At 38.4% G+C, this 22019-nt stretch overlaps 2 protein-coding genes across 3 annotated transcripts in view; one reads left to right on the top strand and one right to left on the bottom strand.

Moving 5' to 3' along the window:
- SLC25A12 (solute carrier family 25 member 12) overlaps positions 1-22019 on the bottom strand; it is a 174281-nt gene that overhangs the window by 91805 nt on the left and 60457 nt on the right. The window lies entirely within an intron of this gene.
- Positions 15410-22019, top strand: part of HAT1 (histone acetyltransferase 1) — a 50716-nt gene continuing 44106 nt past the window's right edge. The window contains exons 1-2 of one of the 2 annotated variants that reach the window (XM_060016584.1): positions 15410-15470; positions 20392-20496. In XM_060016584.1, the coding sequence (XP_059872567.1) occupies positions 15464-15470; positions 20392-20496 (112 nt within the window). In that variant the 5' untranslated portion in view covers positions 15410-15463. Of the gene's footprint in view, positions 15471-15557; positions 15643-20391; positions 20497-22019 lie in introns of those variants that run through there. The other variant, XM_060016586.1, reaches the window with a different exon arrangement.

The raw sequence follows: 22019 nt of genomic DNA, 5'->3' as shown, positions 1-22019 counted from the left end.
TTAAATTGGCATGCGATGAATACGCTTAATATACTTGTGCTTCGTGTACTGTTATAAAGCTTTATTAGTAGACTCCACATTCCTAATCACCCAAATCCTTTGTGCATGAGGTGGGGCACAAATGCCAAAGGGGAAAAAAATCCATTTGACAGGGCTGGCACTGAATCCTGGCTCAACTTGCCTCTACATAAACATTTCCAGCCCTGTCTAAGAAAGGGTAGCTCTACTTTGAACCAAAATAATGTCTCTCAAGCTGAGTCTTGCCATTATGACTATATTGAGCCAAATATTGAGTCATTCAACAAATGTTTGCTGGGCATCTATTATATGCCAGATACAGTCCTGCTTATAAAGAATACAAAGATTAATAACATATAGCCCTTACTGTCTAGGAGTTTACAGATGGTCAGTGCTTCCCCACAACCCCAAACCTAAGTGTATTTTTTTTTGTTGGTTGATTGTTTGTGTTTTTAAACCAAGCAAGCTTCCCGTTTAAAAAAAAAGTCTAACAACTCCAAGGTTTAGCTTATCTCATTTAGCGCTATAATCCCTCTCCACCCTCTTTTCCATTTCCAGTGTTGAATCTCACAGGAGGCTTCCCTTTTCTCCAGTCTCACTAATCATAATATTTGTGTTAAGTATCCAAGTTAATATTGTAGAAATAAGGCAAGTGGACTGGCAAATGGAAATTGTTGATAAGGAATGATATATTACTAGTACTCCTAAAGTGAGCTTTTCTGCTGCAGTTGCTTTAACTGTCTGCCACCATCACATCTCTTTCTTCAGTCCGTTCAAAGTTCTTTTAACAATGTAATTGGACATAAGGATTTACAAATTCATATTTTGTTTTGCCAGCACCTTATGTCCCTGATACTCTGCTCTCTTATTTTATGAAGTTTCTCTAAGTAGGAATCTCAAGTTGTTTATTTTATGCTACTTTTCAAGGGAAGGATGTCTGTTTGTAGCCCAAAGTCCCTTAGTTTGAATAAAAGTACTTAAGGGAAAGAAAGACATTTATTTAAAATGAAGGGATTATTTTCTATTGGAACACATTGTTGTTGACCAAATCCATACCGTTGGAGTGAAATTTAGGGACAGACTGGCCACTTGTAGAGAGGAAGACAACACTACATTTAGACAGAACCCACCACAATAATTCATAGGTATAGGCAGGCACCAGGCCACAATAATAATTTTCTTGAATAAAAAATAGCTGATCTTTGAGCAAGCTCTAGAGTTTCACTGATGCCAATCTAGTTGCAATGGAGATGATAAAATAATTTAAAACTAAGGCTGCCAGCTACCCTAAATAAAGAGAAGTTAGGAGAGCTCAGCTACCCTAAATAAAGGTGAATTTTGGGACTTCCCTGGTGGTCCAGTGATTAAGAATCCACCTTCCAACGCAGCAGATGCGGGTTCAATCCCTGGTCAGGGAACTAAGATCCCACATGCTGCAGGGCAACTAAGCCTGTGCGCCGCAACTACTGAGCCCACGTGCCACGACTAGAGAAGCCCGTGCAACAGAAATAGAGTAGCCCATGTGCCACGCACCGCTACAAAGACCCAGCACAGACAAAAGAAAAAAAAGGTGAATTTTGCTAGGTTTTTCATCTATCCAAATATAACAAACAATAAATTGAACAAAGGTATTAAAAGTGTGTACTGTGGGATGAACTAAGTATGGAAATGAATACAAAAGCCTATGAGTTAGAGCTTCTGCCCTGAAAAACTTTGAAATCTGTCGTTCTGTTATGATGATTGGCTAATAGTATTGTTAGATGTTAAAACAAACTACAACTTACTTTTTCCTGAATTGTAGATGATCAGAGTTGAGGGAAAACTTATTAGTTAATGGAATAACAAAACACAAACCTGTCAAATAAGATTCACAAAATATTTGGGAAAAGGAAGTAGAAACAATTCAAAACTTTTTATAATTTTTAAAAATAGAATGCCAGTATAGAAATTTATAACTTTCTTTAGACTGCAAATGATATCTGTAAACAAGAAATAATTTTAACACCTTGGCACAACTATAAGTTGAAAACTTGATAACTGAGTCTAAAAAGAATGACATTTCAGAAAGTGAAATTGGAAGTTAAAGGCTAAGAGACTAGCTGCAAAGGTACTGTCATTAATAGTCACTTTTTAGAGTTGGTTTCATAAAATATTTAATATGAAGCTTGACTGAGCTGGAAATTTAAATCTGCTTGTGAAGTCCTTGCCCATGAAAATAATATATTACCCCCAGATGCAAAAACGAAGTATGGGCTTACTAGACAAATCCACAGAAATATGTCTCCAACTCCCAGGCAGCTGACATTGCATTAACTTTGTGGGTGAAAGTTGGAATTATCCTAATGCCTAGCGCCCTAATAAACTAAAATGTAGTTATTAAAACAAGAGGCAATTTCCAATGAGCCTGTTCTGCCACAACTCCTGGCCCTCCTTCTATCTTAAATAACATGTTCTTTCTGTTTATATTCTAGCTCCCTCTGATTATTTTACTGACATGGATACATTTTTGTTCCCATTTCCATATCCCACACAGCTACGACGGATGCCATCTTGCAAGAACTAAATCAAGGTGGTGTACAAACATGTAGTAGAGCATTAGGATATCACTGACTAATTAAACCAGGAGTGGGGCTCCTCCTAGATTAAGGGTACATACACCACCACTATGATGAGGAATAAGCTGGCATTTATGCCATCCCCACATCAAGATGCTCACTTAACATATTTGAAATAAATAGCATAATGAAATAAATGGCACATACACACAAAGATATTTGAACATCTGGAAAATTTAAATGTAGATTGGTTTGAGCCTACATCTAGAAGTATAAAATGGTTCTTTATATTTTATTGAAATATTGCAAAACCTATAAACTTTATAAGTTGTGCTTTCAACGTTTTCCTTGCTAAGAGTCTATATGGGGAAACGGCAGGGGTAGACTGGGCAGAAGTATGAAGAGTTAAGTGTCCAAGTCTGAGCAAATTATGTTTCAGTTGGTAGGCTGACCTGGAAATCAATAAATCAGAAATTATTATTTCAACCCAAGCCACTTATAGTTAGATACTAGATAAATGACACATTTTAGGACTTCTCTATACTGTACAAGTATTATACTCCCTGTAGGAACATTGGCGCTAATTGAAATAAATTCTCATTTTGGTGGAGAGGGAAGAGTAGCATATCAGAAATCAGATGAAATAGCTGTACTCTTGCAATTGCATCTTCCTAAACTGCTCTTCCTCACAGTCTGACTCTAAGTCCTATAAATTATTCAATGCAGATAACAGTGATCTTAGTTTGGGACCACAGTCTTCTTTATTCCCTTGTGGAGGCAGTAACAGCCAGTTTTCTTTTCAATAGATTTTGTAAGGAATTCATGGAATGAGCTGCTCTAGATGTTGAAGGCTGTGAGTGCCCTATTACTGTATTAGTCATGTACAAGCTGGTATTTAGTGGGAAACCTTATGATCAGATGGAGGATTGAACTAGGTGAGCTTTAATGCTTCTTTTTTTTTTTTTTTTTTGTGGTACGCGGGCCTCTCACTGTTGTGGCCTCTCCCGTTGCGGAGCACAGGCTCCAGACGCAGGCTCAGCGGCCATGGCTTACGGGCTCAGCGGCCATGGCTTACGGGCCCAGCCGCTCCGCGGCATGTGGGATCTTCCCAGACGGGGGCATGAACCCGTGTCCCCTGCATCGGCAGGCGGACTCTCAACCACTGCGCCACCAGGGAAGCCCTTAATGCTTCTTTTAACACTCTAATGTTATGATTTGGAATGACCCAAATTTTAGTTAACAAACATTTATTAAGCGCCTTGTGTTGGTACTAAACTTGCTGTTGCAGCTATAGGAAATATAAGAAAAATAAATAGCATGATTCCCAAAGCATGGAGAATATTTTATTGCGGCAACAGCTACTATTCATTTTTTCAATGAATAAAGCTGAAAGAATGATACCAAAACCTTTGTATATGCCAAAGGCCAAGGCAGCTTTAGGTAATAATTGGGTAAAAACTCTGTGGTTTGTCACATATTCCCATTCCAATCAAAAGTATATAACTGGAAGAGCAAACATCCTGCCCAGTCCTTCAGCCGCTCACCCCTCCCCTCCTCTGGGGATTTACTTGGATCTGGTTTTTGCCTCCCTTCCACTCAGAGGTCAGTAAGGAAGGATGCTTTGGGTCTGATCCAAAGTAAAGAAAAAATTTCCACTTTAAAAATTGTGGGCTTCCCTGGTGGCGCAGCGGTTGGGAGTCCACCTGTCAATGCAGGGGACAAGGGTTCGGGCCCTGGTCCGGGAGGATCCCACATTCCGTGGAGCCTGCACTCTGGAGCCCGTAAGCCGCGGCTGCTGTGCCCGTGGGCCACAATGCCCGCGACGGGAGGGGCCCCCGCGGTGAGGGGCCTGCTCGCCATGGCAGGGGGTGGGCCCCCAGCTCGCAGTGGCAGGGCAGGGCCCGGGTGCAGCAGCGGGGACCTAACGCCTCCAAAAATAGATAAATTTTTTAAAAAATTGTGCTGGGAGAAAAGCAAAGACCCCAGAATATCCAAAGCAAACTTGAAAAAGAACAAAGTTGGAGGACTTACACTACCTGGCTTCAAGATTTAGTATAAAGCTAAAGAAATCAATATTGTATTGTACTGGCTGGCAAAAGGATAGATAAATAGATCAATGGAACAGAATAGAGAGCTCAGAAATAGTTCCAAAATTATAAAGTCATTTGATTTCTAACAAAGGTGCCAATGCAATCTAATGGGGCAAGGAGTCTTTTCAACAAATGACACGACTAGCTAGATATCCATGTGGGAAAATAGAGAAACTTCAACCTCTACCTCAAAACATATACTAAAATAAATTTGAGATGAATCATAGACCTAAATGCAAAAGCTAAAATCATAAAGCTTTTAGTAGAAAACATTAAAGCATATCTTCATGACTCAGAGTTAGATAAAGGTGTTTTAGTGAGAACATAAAAGTCAATAACCATAAATTAAGAAATTGATAAATTAGATTTCACTAAACTCAAAAATTTCTTCTTATCAAAAGACAGCATTAAGAAAATTAATAGGACAAAAACAAAAAAAAGAAAAAGAAAAGAAATAGGCAAGCCACATCTAGGAGAAAAACTGGCAAACATATATAAAACAAAGGACTGATATCCAGGATATAAAGAACTCCTAAAACTCAATGGTAAATGAACAGCCTAGTTTAACAATGGGCAAAAGACACAAACACTTCACAAAAGAAGATATACAAATTGCTAATATGCACATGAAAAACTGCACAACATCATTAGTCATCAGGGAAATGCAAATTAAGTTACAGTAAAAAGATGGTACTACATACCTGCTAGAATGGCTAAAATTAAAAAGACTGAAAACACCAGATTCTGGCAAGGATGTGGAGCAACCAGAGCTCTTGTGCACTGTGGTGGAAGTGTAAATAATATAACCACTTTGGGAAAAGATTGAGCGGGTGTTCATAAAACTAAACATATACCTACACTATGAATCAGCAGTTCTACCTTTCAGTGTTTACCCAAGAGAAATGAAAATATGTGTGGATAAAAAGACTTGTTCAAGAATGTTCACAACCACTTTATTCATAAAAGCCAAAAACTTCAGACTTCCCTGGTGGCTCAGTGGATAAGACTCTGAGCTCCCAATGCAGGGGGCCTGGGTCCGATCCCTGGTCAGGGAACTAGATCCCACATGCATGCAGCAACTAAGAGTTCGCACGCCACAACTACAGAGCCACGTACCGCAACTAAGGAGCCTGGGAGCCACAACTAAGGAGCCCGCCTGCTGCAATGAAGTAGCCCATGTGCCGTAACTAAGAGCCAGCGAGCCGCAACTAAGGAGCCCGCCTACCACAATTAAGACCTGGTGCAACAGAATAAATAAATATTTAAATTAATTAATTAATTAATTTTAAAAAGCCAAAAACTGGAAAAGCCCAGTCGTCCATCAATAGGAGACTGGATAAACAAACTATGATATAGTCACAGAATGGAATACTATTCAGCAGTAAAAGAGAGCAAACTACTGATACACACAATGACATGGATGAATCTTAAAAGTATCATGCTAAATGAAAGAAGCCTTACATGGAATCATATACAAAAAAGCATATACTATGTGATTACATTTATGTGAAGTTCTAGAACAAACAAAACTAATCTATGGTGGGAAAAAGCAGAACCATGGTTGCTTAGGGAGAGGAACTGACTGGAAAGAGGCATGAGGGAACTATCTGGAGTAATAGTAATCGTCTATGTCTTGCTAGGGGCTTCGGTTACAGGTGTATGTATTTTCCAAAATTTAGGGAATGTACACTTAAGGTTTATACATTTCATTGTGTGTCAATTTTTCCTCAAAAGAAAAAAAAATCTGTAAATAAATATTGAACTAGGTATGTAATGACATGAAGTATTTAAGGAGAAGAGTACTGGTATATTAAATTTACTTTGAATTCCATAAAGGAAATAAGACAATGGATGGATGGATAGATAGATAGATAGATAGATAGATAGATAGATATGTTATACCTAACCTGGGGTGGGGTGGTATTTAGGAATTCACTGTTAAAATTCTTTTAACTTTTGTATACTTTTGAAAATTTTCATAATAAAATGCTGGGGAAAATCGTGCTGGGTCTTTTGATACTGAAGATGGCTATCCAGTTATGTAATTCTGTTATTTGGCTAGAAATTGTAATGGACCTTGTTTCTTAAACACTGACAGGTCTCTGTGCATTGTTGCAGGGTAGGGAAAAGAAACTGAAACTGTTTGACAAATAATATATCTCTAGTATGGGCAGCGAAATCTATGAAGACTATATTGCACTGAGGAAGAAAAATGTTTTCCTTAACATGGATTCAGACAGTAATTATATGTCCTTGGGAGTTGTGTGTGTTTGTGTCTATGTGTCTGTTTGGTCTAAGTTACCCACAGGAAAATTAGAGGAAGAACGTGGAGGTATATTTGCACAACATACTGACAGAAACCTTGGAAAGTACCAGACTTGGAATCTGAAGCCTGCCCTGGAACTCTCCTGTTGAAATGCACCTAGAGTGTAAATCTAGGCTGAGAAACTCAAGACTTTGGTGGGAAATATCCTGCAATGGGTCATTGTGTCCTTGGACTGCCCTGTTGTGGGAAGGAGAACTCATCCTAGGGTGAAATCAACCCCAGTGAGAAGGGAGTTTCAAAAAAGGGGAGGGCAGGTTTGTAGTGGGAGACATAAAAAAAGGACTCCTTAAGGAAGAGAGGGCCACAAATCTCAAGACAAGGAAGCTAGGAACCAGGGTATGCCCAGGAAGAAACTCCTTCTGAAGAATTGCTATAAAGGAATAATGTAATGCAATGTAGTATTGATCAGCATAAAATTGTACTGACCAGAAGAATAATCAGGAAATTTAAGTTAGAAAGTTCTGGAGAAACAACATGAAAGAGCTAAAACTTGAGGACAGTTAGACCTTGTGGAAAGAGACAAATCAAGGAGGAAAAGTGGGCAGAATTGTGGAATGATTGAAATTCTTTTGATTGGAAAAGGTCAGAAGCTGAGAACATAGAAGGAACTTGACTAAGAACTGTTAAAAGGTCTCAGTCAAAGTAGTATTCTGCACTTTCCATTCCCAGTAGCCCTGACAATAGTATATCTAGCACCTTAAGGTAATGACAATATAAGAAAAAACCACATAAGAATGAAATAAATAATTATGAGGTCTTCACCATGGTATAAGGTCTTTGTACTTCAAAAGATGTAACAATGGGGCTTCCCTGGATGGCGCAGTGGTTGAGAGTCCGCCTGCCGATGCAGGGGACACGGGTTCGTGCCCCGGTCCGGGAAGATCCCACATGCCGCGGAGCGGCTGGGCCCGTGAGCCATGGCCGCTGAGCCTGTGCGTCCGGAGCCTGTGCTGCACAACAGGAGAGGCCACAACACTGAGAGGCCCGCGTACAGCAAAAAAAAAAAAAAAAAAAGATGTAACAATGGATAAGAATAAACTTATGTATAAAAAGGGTTAACTAGGGGGTCCCCTGGTGGCCTAGTGGTTAGGATTCAGCACTTTCACTGTGGAGGCCTGGGTTTGGGCAACCATCCTACACGCTGCGTGGTGTGGCCAAAATACCAAAAAAAAGGGGGGGTTAACTATATTTTGTGCTTTTGAGGAAGCTTCTGGGTAATGCTGACCTGCTGCTTCTTCCGTGATTCTGGTCAAGTCAGCATGGGAAGAAATCATGGAGTACCAGATGTACATGGTCTTGCCTGTATTATCTCTCACTTTTACTACTTGGAAAGAAGCCCCAGAAAACATTGCTTATCCTGTTCTTCCTTCAGCCTGGATGGATGGATGGGCTTACCTGGACAGTTCAGGATGAGGATGGGTAATAAAATAGTCAGCAATTATACTTCCTTTAATCATCCCCAGCCCCTCAATAAAGCATTTTATGTGAACTAGTTTTGTGTTGATGGTGTGGACGGAAAATTAAGGCGCAGTAATGGGAAGTGTAGCCTTCCTCATATCACGCCTTCACTGAGATCCATGTGGTAGTAGCAGCAACATCATTTCATCAAAGACAGTAGGCTCAGAGTCCTAGGTAGGGAACAGCAGCCAAGTGAGTATAACCCAAGGCATACTGGGTGGTAAAGAGGGGACATGGATCACAGAGAAGAAACTGCTCAGTAGTAGATGAGACAAATCCCCTTTTGTTCAAACTTACTAGAGCACCATGAAGGGATGAAAGGACATTTCATCATATGGAATTCTATATGGCTATGAAGTTCTACTCCATCTCTTAGACAGAGTGTTGGCTTATTATTGATATCCATAAGCAGGAAATATGAAGGGAACATAATTATTCCTCTCCATAAAGATCTTACAATGTATTAAGACAAAACATAGGTAAAACCATTAATTAACAATGCATATGCTTAACTGTGTGGCAAATTTATGCAATACAGGTTTAGAAAAAGAAAAAATCAGTTCAAGCTGGGTGATATACAGAAGGTTTCACGGAAACCATAATTTGCCACTTCTTGAATTCATGATTTCTCTGTTTCTTCCAGGGTATATCTTATTACCCTATCCTTCCTCCTTCATCCACACCCTCGGCCCTAACACTTATCTAAATGTTTGACATTAACTATGTAAGTACGACTTAAATGTTTATTTATTTATTTATTTATTTATTTTGTGGTACGCGGGCCTCTCACTGTTGTGGCCTCTCCCGTTGCGGAGCACAGGCTCCGGACGCACAGGCTCAGCGGCCATGGCTCACGGGCCCAGCTGCTCCGCGGCATGTGGGATCTTCCCGGACCGGGGCACGAACCCGTGTCCCCTGCATCGGCAGGCGGACTCTCAACCACTGCGCCACCAGAGAAGCCCCTTAAATATTTATTGATTATTCTTACCTGGTTGCTCAACCACTAGCCATTAGTCCTGTTATATTTCCTAAGTAAAGACCATTACCGTTGTCTTAGTGGCTCAAGCCAGAAAGCTGGGTATCAGACTCTTCCTTACCCCTCACATCCAAATAGCTACCCAGTCCTGTGTTTTTCATCCTCTTCAGGCTTTTTAAAATCTCTTCTTTTGATTATAATGGCCTTCATTATGCCTCCTAATTGCTTTCCCATGCCTCCAGTTCTCCACTTTCTGCCTCCTGTCACTATCCTCAAATCCATTCTCCACAGTGCTGTCAACTGCTCGATATAAAACAGATACTAAATTTTGTCACTTCCCCATCCTTCAGTGGCTCTCTAGCGACTTCAATATAAAATCCAAGCTTCTCAGTTTGACGAAGAATAGAAGCTTCCTGATCCAGCCCCTTCCTCTTACTTATATCTTACTACTATACTTGTTCCTTTAGTCACAAAGATTTTTGAGCTTTTATGCTATTTCCTTTACTGGAGATATTTTACTCCACATTTATTACAATTGGCCTATCCTTTAAGATACAGATCAAGAATTTCTTCCTCCAGAAAACAATCCTTAAGCCCCCTTTTTCACCCATCATAGACCTCCCCATCATATTTATCACATTGTGATAAATCACATTGTCTTTTCCACTGGTGGCTTTCAAACTTTATTGCCCCAGACCTAAATAGTAAAAAATACATTTTTTATCACAACCCCAGTACACACTGAAGTAAAAACTTCATGAAGCAATATTGAACTTTTTTACATGCAACATACTCTGGTATTTGCTATTCTGTACTATTCTATTTTTTATTTTCTAATTCTGTTTTCAACATTCTGAATTGATTTCATGACCCATGCTTAAAAAAGCTGCAGTAGCAGCTCTTGTCTTTTCTGGCTCTCCTTGCTCTCTCCTTTTCTCTTCCAGAAACATGGTCTCTGGTGTGGCTGTGTCTGATGGGGCCATCAAAGCGTTCAATGACATGAAGGTGCATAAGTCGTCGACACCAGAGGAGGAGAAGAAGCGCAAGAAGGCGGTGCTCTTCTGCCTGAGCGAGGACAAGAAGAACATCATCCTGGAGGAGAGCAAGGAGACTCTAGACGACCCCTACACCAACTTTGTCAAGAGGCTGCCAGACAAGGACTGCAACGAAGACCCAATGCAGCCAAAAATAAATAAATTAATTAGTAAAAAAAGTTAATAATAGTAATATTTAATATAGGAATTAACAGTAGTAGAAATATATTGATATATAGAAGAGGAGATATCAGCAAAAGTTTTTATGCATATGTATACCAAATAAACATGACAATGACTAGATTACCTGATTTCTAAAATCACTTTGCTCTAAAATTCCTGATTCTGTATTATTCAAAGTACCTTAGTTGCTCTTAAAATCTATTAAAAAATAACACCATATCTATAGTAACATGAACTGCCTCATATACAACAAAATTTAACTTTATAAAGATATGTAAAAGTAAACCTTTTATTCTTTAAACGCATCCTAACCCTACCAACACACCCTTCTTACCTGATGAAGCAGGTTCTCTTTGTATTATATGATGCCGGTTAGCATGACAGTTTCCTTCTCTTAGATCATTAAATTCTGGATTCCTTCTAGCAAAATTTTCAGAAAGAATTCTTTTACTAATTTGCACAGTGATTGGTTGGTTTAGCTTGTTAACAACTATATATATTCCCTCAAAATTCTGATTTGTAAAAAAATTTAGAAGAAACACTACCATAAAGCTATTTTATTTTTTTATAATTCTTTTAAGGGAGAGGTTTATGAACTAAATACTTAACAGCACTGTACAGCAGGCATAAAAGCTCTTCACTTTGTGTGTCCAGATCATAGGAAGTTAAGAGTCTTGTTCTGCATAGCGATATGGGTAAACAGGTTACAAAGGGGGTGCCTGAAAACCAACCCATTAGAACGACAGCTTTCACAACAATGTGAATATACTTAATGCTACTGAACTGTATGCTTAAAAATGATTAAGATGGGACTTCCCTGGTGGCACAGTGGTTAAGAATCCACCTGCCAATGCAGGGGATGTGGGTTCGAGCCCTGGTCCGGGAAGATCCCACATGCTGCAGAGCAACTAAGCCCAGGCGCCACAGCTATGGAGCCTGTGCTCTAGAGCCCACGGGCCACAGCTACTGAGCCCACATGCCACAACTAAAAAAGCCCACACACCTAGAGCCCGTGCTCCGCAAAGAAGAGTAGCCCCTACTCGCTGCAACTAGAGAAAACCTGCACACAGCAACGAAGACCCAATGCAGCCAAAATTAAAGATAAATAAATAAATTTATTTTTTAAAAAAAATGATTAAGATGGTCAATTTTATGTGTTTTTTTACTACAATCAAAAAAAAGAAAGACAGAATGACTGAAACAATATATCAGTTTAAAATATTTCTAGTCATAATTTTCACCACGTTTTAGTCTTATTTATTTAATATCAAAGTAGCTTTGATAAAGTTTTCTTCACCCTCCTCCTATCCTGAAGCTCTTCTACATTGAAAAACAACACAAAACAACAGCAAAAAAAAGTTTAAAACAGAGGAACAATGGTCATTTTTCTGTTGGCTAGAATGGAAAAAAGAATTAATATTTGAAGTAATTTTTAACTATGAAATGTGAAATATCATAGGCATTATTGTGTTAGTCACCCTAAGTAGACATACATAATTAAAGACATTTTTACAAACTATAGTTTCAAAAAGTAAAGCGGGCATCACTGGGTGGTCATTTTGTAAATAAGAATAAGCAATTATAGTCCTCTTCCCTCATTTTGACCAGTCTTTGCTTGTAAATAATGACAGAATGCAAAACTAGAAATTTTAATTTTCAATTAACTGTTCCTTGTACCAGTTAAGCTGCTTCTCTTTAATTCTATGTATCACAATTTATAGAATGTAGAGTGTGGAGTTAGCCACCATGTCTAAAAACTTCCAAAAGATTGATAAGTTTCTAGTTATGAAAGAAACCAATACATCCTCATTAAAAGAAGCAAACAGCATTTTTTTTTAAATCCCTGATTAATCCCCATCTCCAAATTCCCTCTCCTAGAAGGAGCCACAGTTAAACTAGCTGGTTATGCTTCCGAATGTTTTCTATGTTTATATCAAAATACACTTTTTTTATACAAGTAAAATAACATTATAATGTTAACTTATTTTTTAACCTATTATATAGTATTTTCCCAAGTCAGTACATATTAGCCAGCCCATTTTGATGAATGTTTAGGCTATTTCCAATGTGCCAGTAAAATTAATGCTGCCTTGAACATCTTTGATCATTTATCTTTGCATTCTTGTGCAAATAGTTTTGTAGGACAAATACTTCTAAGTGGGACTACTACCTCAAAGGATGTACAAATAGAAACATGTTAAATTTTTTTAATTGCTAAATTGCTTCTCAAAAAGTACTAGTTTATACACCTATGGGTAGTGTATGAGAATTGAAATATGGAATTTGCAAACTGTTGGTGCTGTGCATCTTAATAATATACATACCTTCCTCTAACAGTAGTTTTCAATATGAGCTGGCCTATTTTTATTTTCTTTCTTTTATCCTATATGAAAGTCATCTAGCTGGATAGGGGATTCTGGATAATTGTTCTGGGAACTGAAACTCATACACCACACCCCCACCATTTACACTATGAGCTAAACAAATGAGTTAACTAGCTATTCTTATTTGTCTGTAGAGACGTATGTATTTTGAATTAAAGACACATCAAGTACCTGCATTTTTCTTTTGGATCTCAAATTTCCTACATCCACTTTCTGATAACCCTCTTTTTAATACCATGTTTTTTTAAAAAAAAAAAAATCCCTTCCGGAGGTTTCAAGACATGATGGCAAAATTTACTAGTCCATATGCAGTTGAACCTGTACCAAACATAAGGTTGCTAGTTCATTCCTAACAGTGTAATATGGCCTTTTTCTATGGAGAAAAATGCCTTTTCCAAATTTCCTATTCTAGAATGAATGGTATCATACTAATACCACCTCATATTAATATAGAATTTTACAATTTACAAAGCTCTCTCCTAAATTTTTCCATTTGATTTTCACAACAACTCAATGTAATGACTGGGAAGGTTTTTATCTCCACTTAATAGATGAAACAAGGTCACACAATCACGAAGTAGTAGAACTGAGACTAGTAGGGCACTGAATTTTCCACACCACTATGCTGCCTCCTTCCTATACATGAGGACAGCAGATTCCTTGTGTAGAAATTGTATTCTATGGTGGTAACATTCACTTCCTAAATCTCCTTTAGAATAAGGTTAAATATAAATTGAAAAGAGTGGGAAAACCCTACAAAAATATTTTTTCCTTTTTGGTAATTTTATTTTTACCTTTCTGAAAGAAGTCATTCATTTAGGTTTTAGATAAACTAGCTAAACATGTATTCTGTGACATTTTTAATAAATATGTGTGAAGGGTTCTAAGACAAAGTCAGTTTAAAACTGTAACCTCAATTCTGCAAGCAGATCATATGAAATATTAGTCATATATAGGTTTCATCGTATTTCTTATTCATATTCATCTTATTTCTTATTCATATTATCATATATGTTTCAACATATTCCCTACAACCAACCGTAAAGTCACATAAAGTCATAAAATCTGTTTCAGATTTGCGGCAGTTAGGACAAATTCCTCTTGATTTCTTATTTTAAGGATCATAATTGCCGGTCAGCTATTGGCCAATCTACAGGTAAGGTGGTTTTGGAAAGAAATGCTGAATCTTGCCATTTTGAAAGAACAATTATATAAAAAGATTGTTTTCCGTTTTTGATCTATAATGTCATTAGTGACAACGATTTCAGTTTTCTTCTTAACATTATGATCGTAATTTCTTATGTTTCAATAAAGCTTAAAGAAAAAGGATCTGAGCATTCTCAGTACCTTTTCTGATCTTTATCTTCAGGAGGGCCATCTCCATGTAGTCAAATACTGAGCTGAGTATCTGGAGAACTGGGCTCTTGTGTAGGCTGTACACTGAGTGTGAATTTGGGTAATTTCTCTTTTCTGGGCTTTAGCTTCCGCATCTCTAAAACGAGGAAGTGTGTTAGTTCTAGATTATCATCTCAAGGGTCCATTTTAGCTCTCGTATCATCATTGTAAAACCTATTAACCAACATTTGTTGAGACAAGGCATTCTAGTGTACAGACATCATGGGTGTATTTGTGGATACCTAAACAGTGGCTTATCCTCTGGGACAAACAGTTTCAGCAGCTACTAAACACTAACAAGCCCTATGGCCCAAATCAGGTAGCATCCTGTGATGTGGTTACGCCACGAGGACTTGAGAGATGTAGAACCAGAACAGTTCTGGTCACCTAAATTATTACTAGGTAGCAATTTCCTTACACTAAATTGTTGCCTCATAACCTTAAAATGCGAAACCCGAGTGCCTAAGATATCACACCGTATACATACTGTTAAAAAAACATAAAAGAAAAACGATGTTAAACAACTATTTACCGCAAAAATAGAAACAAATAAATATGGGAAAATTTCTCTGGCAACTAGAACTCGATCCCTATATTTTACCTGTAAAACTTGGGCTCAAGTGTTTGGATCTACTGTCCAGGCCAAGGGAAAAGTTTTTCTAACAGTCTCCAAAACATCGTTAAGGGGGAACAGAAAACTGCCAGAGGTATGTATATTATGCAAATCACCCCCAAAGAAACTCTCCTCGAGCCAGCGAGCATCTCAACAGAGAATATCCCTTTGCGGCCTCCTCCTCCAATTCAAGCCTCAAAGAGGCTGACTGCGCTGGCCGTGGCTAGGCAACCGTCCGAGCCTTCCCTGCCGTGTTAGCCCCGCCTCTCGAGGCGCTTCCACCACCCCGCGCCTCGAACCCCCTCCTCTCATTGGCCAGCACCAGGCCAGGGGTGGGCGGGGGAAATGCGTCAGAAAGTGTGCTCACTTCCGGCTAGGGAGCGCGCGGGTTGATTCGTCCTTCCTCGGCCGCGGGTGCTCGCAGCTCGGAAATGGCGGGTAAGTTCCCGGGAAAAGTTTACCAAGGGGAGGGGGCGGGCAGGTTTGGGAAAGAACGCCGAGACGGTGGTGACAGTGCCCGCCTGGAACTTTCGGGCTGCAGCCTGGTTTCTAGAAGGCCTGTTTCAGCCTGGAAACGCGGAACTCTCAGCTCAGCTCCTTGTCCGCCGAGGTTCGTGCCCCCGCCCCCAACGGCTCGGGGTTCCGCACCTTCTGCGGGGAACTCGGCCCTTAGGAGGGCCGAAGAGGCCAGGAGAAAGCGTCGTGATTTGGGCTTGTAAGGTGCCAGGTGCCTGGACGCCTGTTTCTCTTCTCGTTCCCTTTACCGACTGCTGCCTCATCCACTAGTCTGGTTCTGTTCCCGCCAGCTGATTTTAATGCTCAGACTCTTCTCTTCCAGGTCTCTCTTCGCCTTCCACTACAGTCAACTTCTGAGCTAACGCATTGCTGTCTTGCCCTGCACTAGGGCTCTCATTTGGATCTTGATTGACTCCGTAATAGTCTCCTTAATGCCTCACACTTTAGTATTACTAAGATCTATTTAGATTTCCTTTGAGAGAGAGACAGTGAAGCATTCTTCCTTAATCTAAACTTCTCTTTTAGGGGGTGTCTATTTTAATTTTCTTGTGTTTATTCTATCCACCTCTTCTTTATTGAGTCTCTTCAGTTCACAACATTTAATAACTAATAATTGCCATTATTCTGTACGTTTATAAAGATTGTTTTGGGTTGAGTATATGCTTTTTTTAATCCATTTACATATCTTTTGAAGTAATGGACAGTTTCTTTTTCTTTTATCTTTCCCCATTGCCTTTATAGTAGTCTCAGTACACTTTTATGGATGTGCTGGATACATAGGCTATAGCATGAGCTCTACAGGTGTTTAAGGAAAGGCTCTTCTACCAAATAGAGACTGTCGGATTTGGGGGTACACTGGTACTATAAAAGAGGGGGGACACGTGTATTGCACAGGGTGTAGTGTTATAAGAATTACACCTAAATTCGAATCTCAGTCCCACCGTTTAGTAATCGGGTGCCCTTTAAGGAGTAAAACCTCTTTCTTTTTTAAATTTTAATTTATTTATTTATTTTTGGCTGCGTTGGGTCTTCGTTGCTGTGTGTGGGCTTTCTCTAGTTGCGGCTAGTGGAGGGGCTGCTCTTCATTGCGGTGTGTGGGTTTCTCATTGTGGTGGCTTCTCTTGTTGCGGAGCATGGGCTCTGAGGTGCGCGGGCTTCAGTAGTTGTGGCATGTGGGCCCAGTAGTTGTGGTTTGCGGGCTCTAGAGCGCAGGCTCAGTAGTTGTGGCACACGGGCTTAGTTGCTCCGCGGCATGTGGGATCTTCCCGGACCAGGGGTTGAACCCTTGTCCCCTGCATTGGCAGGCGGATCCTTAACCACTGCATCACCAGGGAAGCCCAACCAAACCTTTCTAACTGAGCTTTTGAATATGAAATAGGGCTGATAAAGTATCTACTTGTCTTATAGAATTGTGGGGATTAAACTAATGTATGATTTGTTGCTTAGATTGTACATAAATGCCTTGAGGTGGGTTTTATTATCTCACTTTTACAGATGATGTTTGAGATGGGTTCTATTATACCATTTTTATCCAGTAGGGTCAGAGAAACCAAGTAATGTGCTCTAGTTCACAGATCTAGTAAGTAAATAGTGAAGCCTGGATTTGAATCCAGCAGGTTCTGACTCCAAACCATTAAACTATACTGCTTCAAGTGTTCCCCACATTCTGTATATGTGTGTTTTAACCGCTTACTGAAGTTTGCGGCATGTCATTGTACCCCATTTTTCATTTCTGCTCATGACCTTTTTTCCCTGAATTTTTCCTAATTTTTATGATCATTTTGTCAGGAGATTTATTGTCATCTTTGCTTGAAAGTTTCTCTTCATAATGGTTTCTTCCATTGTTAATTATTATATACATTGATGGGTAGCCACGTTGTACTAAAACCATTTTGTTATTCCAGTAGCCTATGACTGCATGCACATGGTTACAAAAATTTTGCTAATACAGTGAAAATTTTCTTTCCTAACCCTGTCCCCTTTCCTTCTCTTTATCCTAGAAGTAACAGTGGTTACTAGTTTCTTGTGTATCCTTCCTGAGATAATCTTTCTATGCATTATTAGTTTTTTTTAACATCTTTATTGGAGTATAATTGCTTTACAATGTTGTGTTAGTTTCTGCTGTATAACAAAGTGAATCAGCTATATGTATACATATATCCCCATATCCCTTCCCTCTTGCACCTCCCTCCCACCCTCCCTATCCCACCCCTCTAGGTGGTCACAAAGCACCAAGCTGATCTCCGTGTGCTATGCAGCTGCTTCCCACTAGCTATCTGTTTTACATTTGGTAGTGTATATATGTCATTGCTACTCTCTCACTTCATCCCAGCTTACCCTTCCCCCACCCCACATTCTCAAGTCCATTCTCTACGTCTGCATCTTTATTCCTGCCCTTCCACTAGGTCCATCAGTACCAGTTTTCTAGATTCCATATATATGTGTTAGCATACGGTATTTGTTTTTCTCTTTCTGACTTACTCTAGGTCCATCCACCTCACTACAAATAACTCAATTTTGTTTCTCTTTATGGCTGAGTAATATTCCATTGTATATATGTGCCAGATGTTCTTTATCCATTCATCTGTCGATGGACGTTTAGGTTGCTTCCATGTCCTGGCTATTGTAAATAGTGCTGCAGTGAACATAGTGGTACATGTCTCTTTTTGAATTATGATTTTCTCAGGGTATATGCCCAGTAGTGGGATTGCTGGGTCATATGGTAGTTCTATTTTTAGTTTTTTTAAGGAACCTCCATACTGTTCTCCATAGTGGCTGTATCAGTTTACATTCCACCAACAGTGCAAGAGGGTTCTCTTTTCCCGACACCCTCTCCAGCATTTATTGTTTGTAGATATTTTGATGATGGCCATTCTGACTGGTGTGAGGTGATACCTCCTTGTGGTTTTGATTTCCATTTCTCTAATGATTAGTGATGTTGAGCAACCTTTCACGTGTTTGTTGGCAACCTGTATGTCTTATTTGGAGAAATGTCTATTTAGGTCTTATGCCCATTTTTGTATTTGGTTGTTTGTTTTTTTGATATTAAGATTCATGAGCTGCTGTATATTTGGGAGATTAATCCTTTCTCAGTTGCTTCATTTGCAAATATTTTCTCACACTCTGAGGGTTGTCTTTTTGTCTTGTTTATGATTTCCTTTGTGGTGCAAAAGCTTTTAAGTTTCATTAGGTCCCATTTGTTTATTTTTGTTTTTATTTCCATTTTTCTAGGAGGTGGGTCAAAAAGGATCTTGCTGTGATTTATGTCATAGAGTGTTCTGCCTATGTTTTCCTCTAAGAGTTTTATAGTGTCTGGCCTTACATTTAGGTCTTTAATCCATTTTGAGTTTGCTTTTGTGTATGGTGTTAGGAAATGTTCTAATTTCATTCTTTTACATGTAGCTGTCCAGTTTTCCCAGCACCACTTGTTGAAGAGGCTGTCTTTTCTCCATTGTATATTTTTGCCTCCTTTATCAAAGATAAGGTGACCATATGTGCATGGGTTTATCTCTGGGCTTTCTTTCCTGTTCCACTGATCTATATTTCTGTTTTTTGTGCCAGTACTATACTGTCTTGATTACTGTAGTTTTGTAATATAGTCTGAAGTCAGGGAGTCTGATTCCTCCAGCTCCATTTTTCTTTCTAAAGATTGTGTTGGTTATTGAGGGTCTTTTGTGTTTCCATACAGATTGTGAAATTTTTTGTTCTGATTCTGTGAAAAATGCTGTTGGTAGTTTGATAGGGATTACACTGGATCTGTAGATTGCTTTGGGTAGTATAGTTGTTTTCACAATGTTGATTCTTCCAATCCAAGAACATGGTATATCTCTCCATCTGTTTGTATCGTCTTTAATTTCTTCATCAGTGTCTTATAGTTTTCTGCATACAGGTCTTTTGTCTCCTTAGGTAGGTTTATTCCTAGGTATTTTATTCTTTTTGTTGCAGTGGTAAATGGAAGTGTTTCCTTAATTTCTCTTTCAGATTTTTTGTCATTAGTGTATAAGAATGCAAGAGATTTCTCTGCATTAATTTTGTATCCTGCTGTTTTATCAGATTCATTGATTAGAGTTTCCTGGTAGCAGCTTTAAGATTCTCTATGTATAGTATCGTATCATCTGCAAACAGTGACAGTTTTACTTCTTCTTTTCTGCTTTGGATTCCTTTTATTTATTTTTCTTCTCTGATTGCCTTGGCTAAAACTTCCAAAACTATGTTGGATAATAGTGGTGAGAGTGGGCAACCTTGTCTTGTTCCTGATCTTAGAGGAAATGGTTTCAGTTTTTCACCATTGAAAACGATGTTGGCTGTGGGTTTGTCATATATGGCCTTTATTATGTTGAGGTAGGTTCCCTGTATGCCTGCCTTCTGTTGTTGGTTTTTTTAATAGTTGATCTGGAAGTACTCTGGGTAGAATTTTTTCAGTATTAGAAATAAAATGCTATCCTGTAATTATCAAAGGACATTCTCACCTTGATTCTTAGCGGAGCAGTAGCATCCTTTTTATATTTCTTTTAAAAAGGCTACTTAGGTATAAATCCTAGCAGGTAATTTATATTAATATTAAATATTCAGAAATGTCAATAGTCTGTCATTTTAATTATCAGCTTTACTCATTTATGTAAAGCAGGTCTAATTCACAAGCCTCTATCTCAAAAGTAATTTTTTTTCTGTTTTATGATGAGATAGTCATACTCAGTACATTTATGTAGGAGTATATGGAGATCTGTGATCTGTTAGCATGTTGTAAGTCTTACCTTTATTCCAGTTCTAATAAGAACTCTATTTGTAGGTTTGACTAATTAAACCACTTCCACCTAGACTTTTTAAAAACCTTTTTTCTTAGGATTTGGTGCTATGGAGAAATTTTTGGTTGAATACAAGAGTGCAGTTGAGAAGAAACTGGCAGAGTACAAATGTAACACCAACACAGCAATTGAACTAAAATTAGGTATGTATGCCTTTTCTAAGTAGTATTACGTGTGTACTGTGTGTGTATATATAATCTTTCTTTTTAAATTTGAAGTAGAATTTTATGTAAGAGCAGTTTATTGCAGACATTTGTATAGTTATTGTATTGTTTTTGCAATTTAATGTTTAGTTTTCTACACTTATTGAACACATTCAGATTTTATTAAGTCTTGGTTTATGTCATGGTGTGGGTAGGTGTTTGAGAGATGGCAGAGTTTACATATAGAAAGTTCAGTGTGGCAAAAAGTGACAGGTATAAGTGGTCTCAGCCTCTTAAAAGTATTTACTTTTACTTATTTGCTTATAAAAATAATAGAAAATAAGTGTTGGGGAGAATGTGGGGAACTTGCATATGTTACTGATGGGAACATAAAATGAGGCAATTACTTTGGAAAACAGTTTGGCAGGTTCTTAAAAAGTTAAACATATATATTTGCCATATGACTCAACAGTTCAACTCCTAGGTATCTACCCAAGAGAAATGAAAATGTTTGTCCATACAAAAACTTGTACATGAATGTTCACAGCAGCATCATTCACAATAGCCAAAATAAATAGCCCAGATATCAATCAGCTGGTAAGCGGTTAAACAAAGTGTGGTATATCCATGTGATGGAATACTATTTGACGATAAAAAGGATGAAGGTCTGATACATGCTACAACACTTAAAGCACTTAAAGCAGTTGAGTTTATGGGATGTAAATTATAACTCAATAAAGCTATTTAAGAAATAATTATAAGCTCATGAATTCTGGTTCCATCACTTTCCATTCCTTAGGTTTCTCATCTTTAAAATGGAGTTAATATTACTTACTGTATAGTGGTTGTAAAGATTACATATGAGGTTAAATACAAGTAAAGTGCTTAAACAATTTGATTTAGAAATTCACAATAAATGTTAGCTATTATTATTTAAAACAGTACAAACATAACAGAAATATAAAGAAAGTGACAGATAATGGTGCCCTGATGCCTCACTAAAAAGATAATACTGATCTAAGTTTTTTTTTCTTGTACATACATTAATTTTCTAAAACCAGGATACTGTTGTAAGGCTGTTTTGTTATTTAGCTTAATAGTATCTTGAATATCATTCCTTGTAACTATATATAGATCTACCTCATTCTTTTAAATTATGTAGTATAGTACAACTGTATCATAACTTATTTAAGTATTCTCTGTTGGGAGATGTGCTTCTCCTCTTTTGCTATTAAAAGTAATTCTCCAGTAAATATCGTTGCATATGTATGTACCCACTTGTGTGAGTGATCTGTAGAGTGTGTGGCTAGAAATTGAAATGCTGGATCAGAGTTTTTCAGCTTCAGCACTATTGACATTTTGGGTTAGATAATTCTTTGTTATTCTGTACTTTGTAGGATGTTTAGCAGCATTCCTTGTCTATTAACTAGATGCCAATAACATTCTCCTTCAGTTGTGACAATCAAAAATGTCTTCTGGGGCTTCCCTGGTGGCGCAGTGGTTGAGAGTCTGCCTACCGATGC

This window comes from Delphinus delphis, chromosome 7, assembly GCF_949987515.2.
Source record: "Delphinus delphis chromosome 7, mDelDel1.2, whole genome shotgun sequence".
Classification (NCBI taxonomy): domain Eukaryota; kingdom Metazoa; phylum Chordata; class Mammalia; order Artiodactyla; family Delphinidae; genus Delphinus; species Delphinus delphis.
The sequence above is the reverse complement of the archived record's forward strand: the minus strand, read 5'-3'. Positions and strand labels throughout refer to the sequence as shown.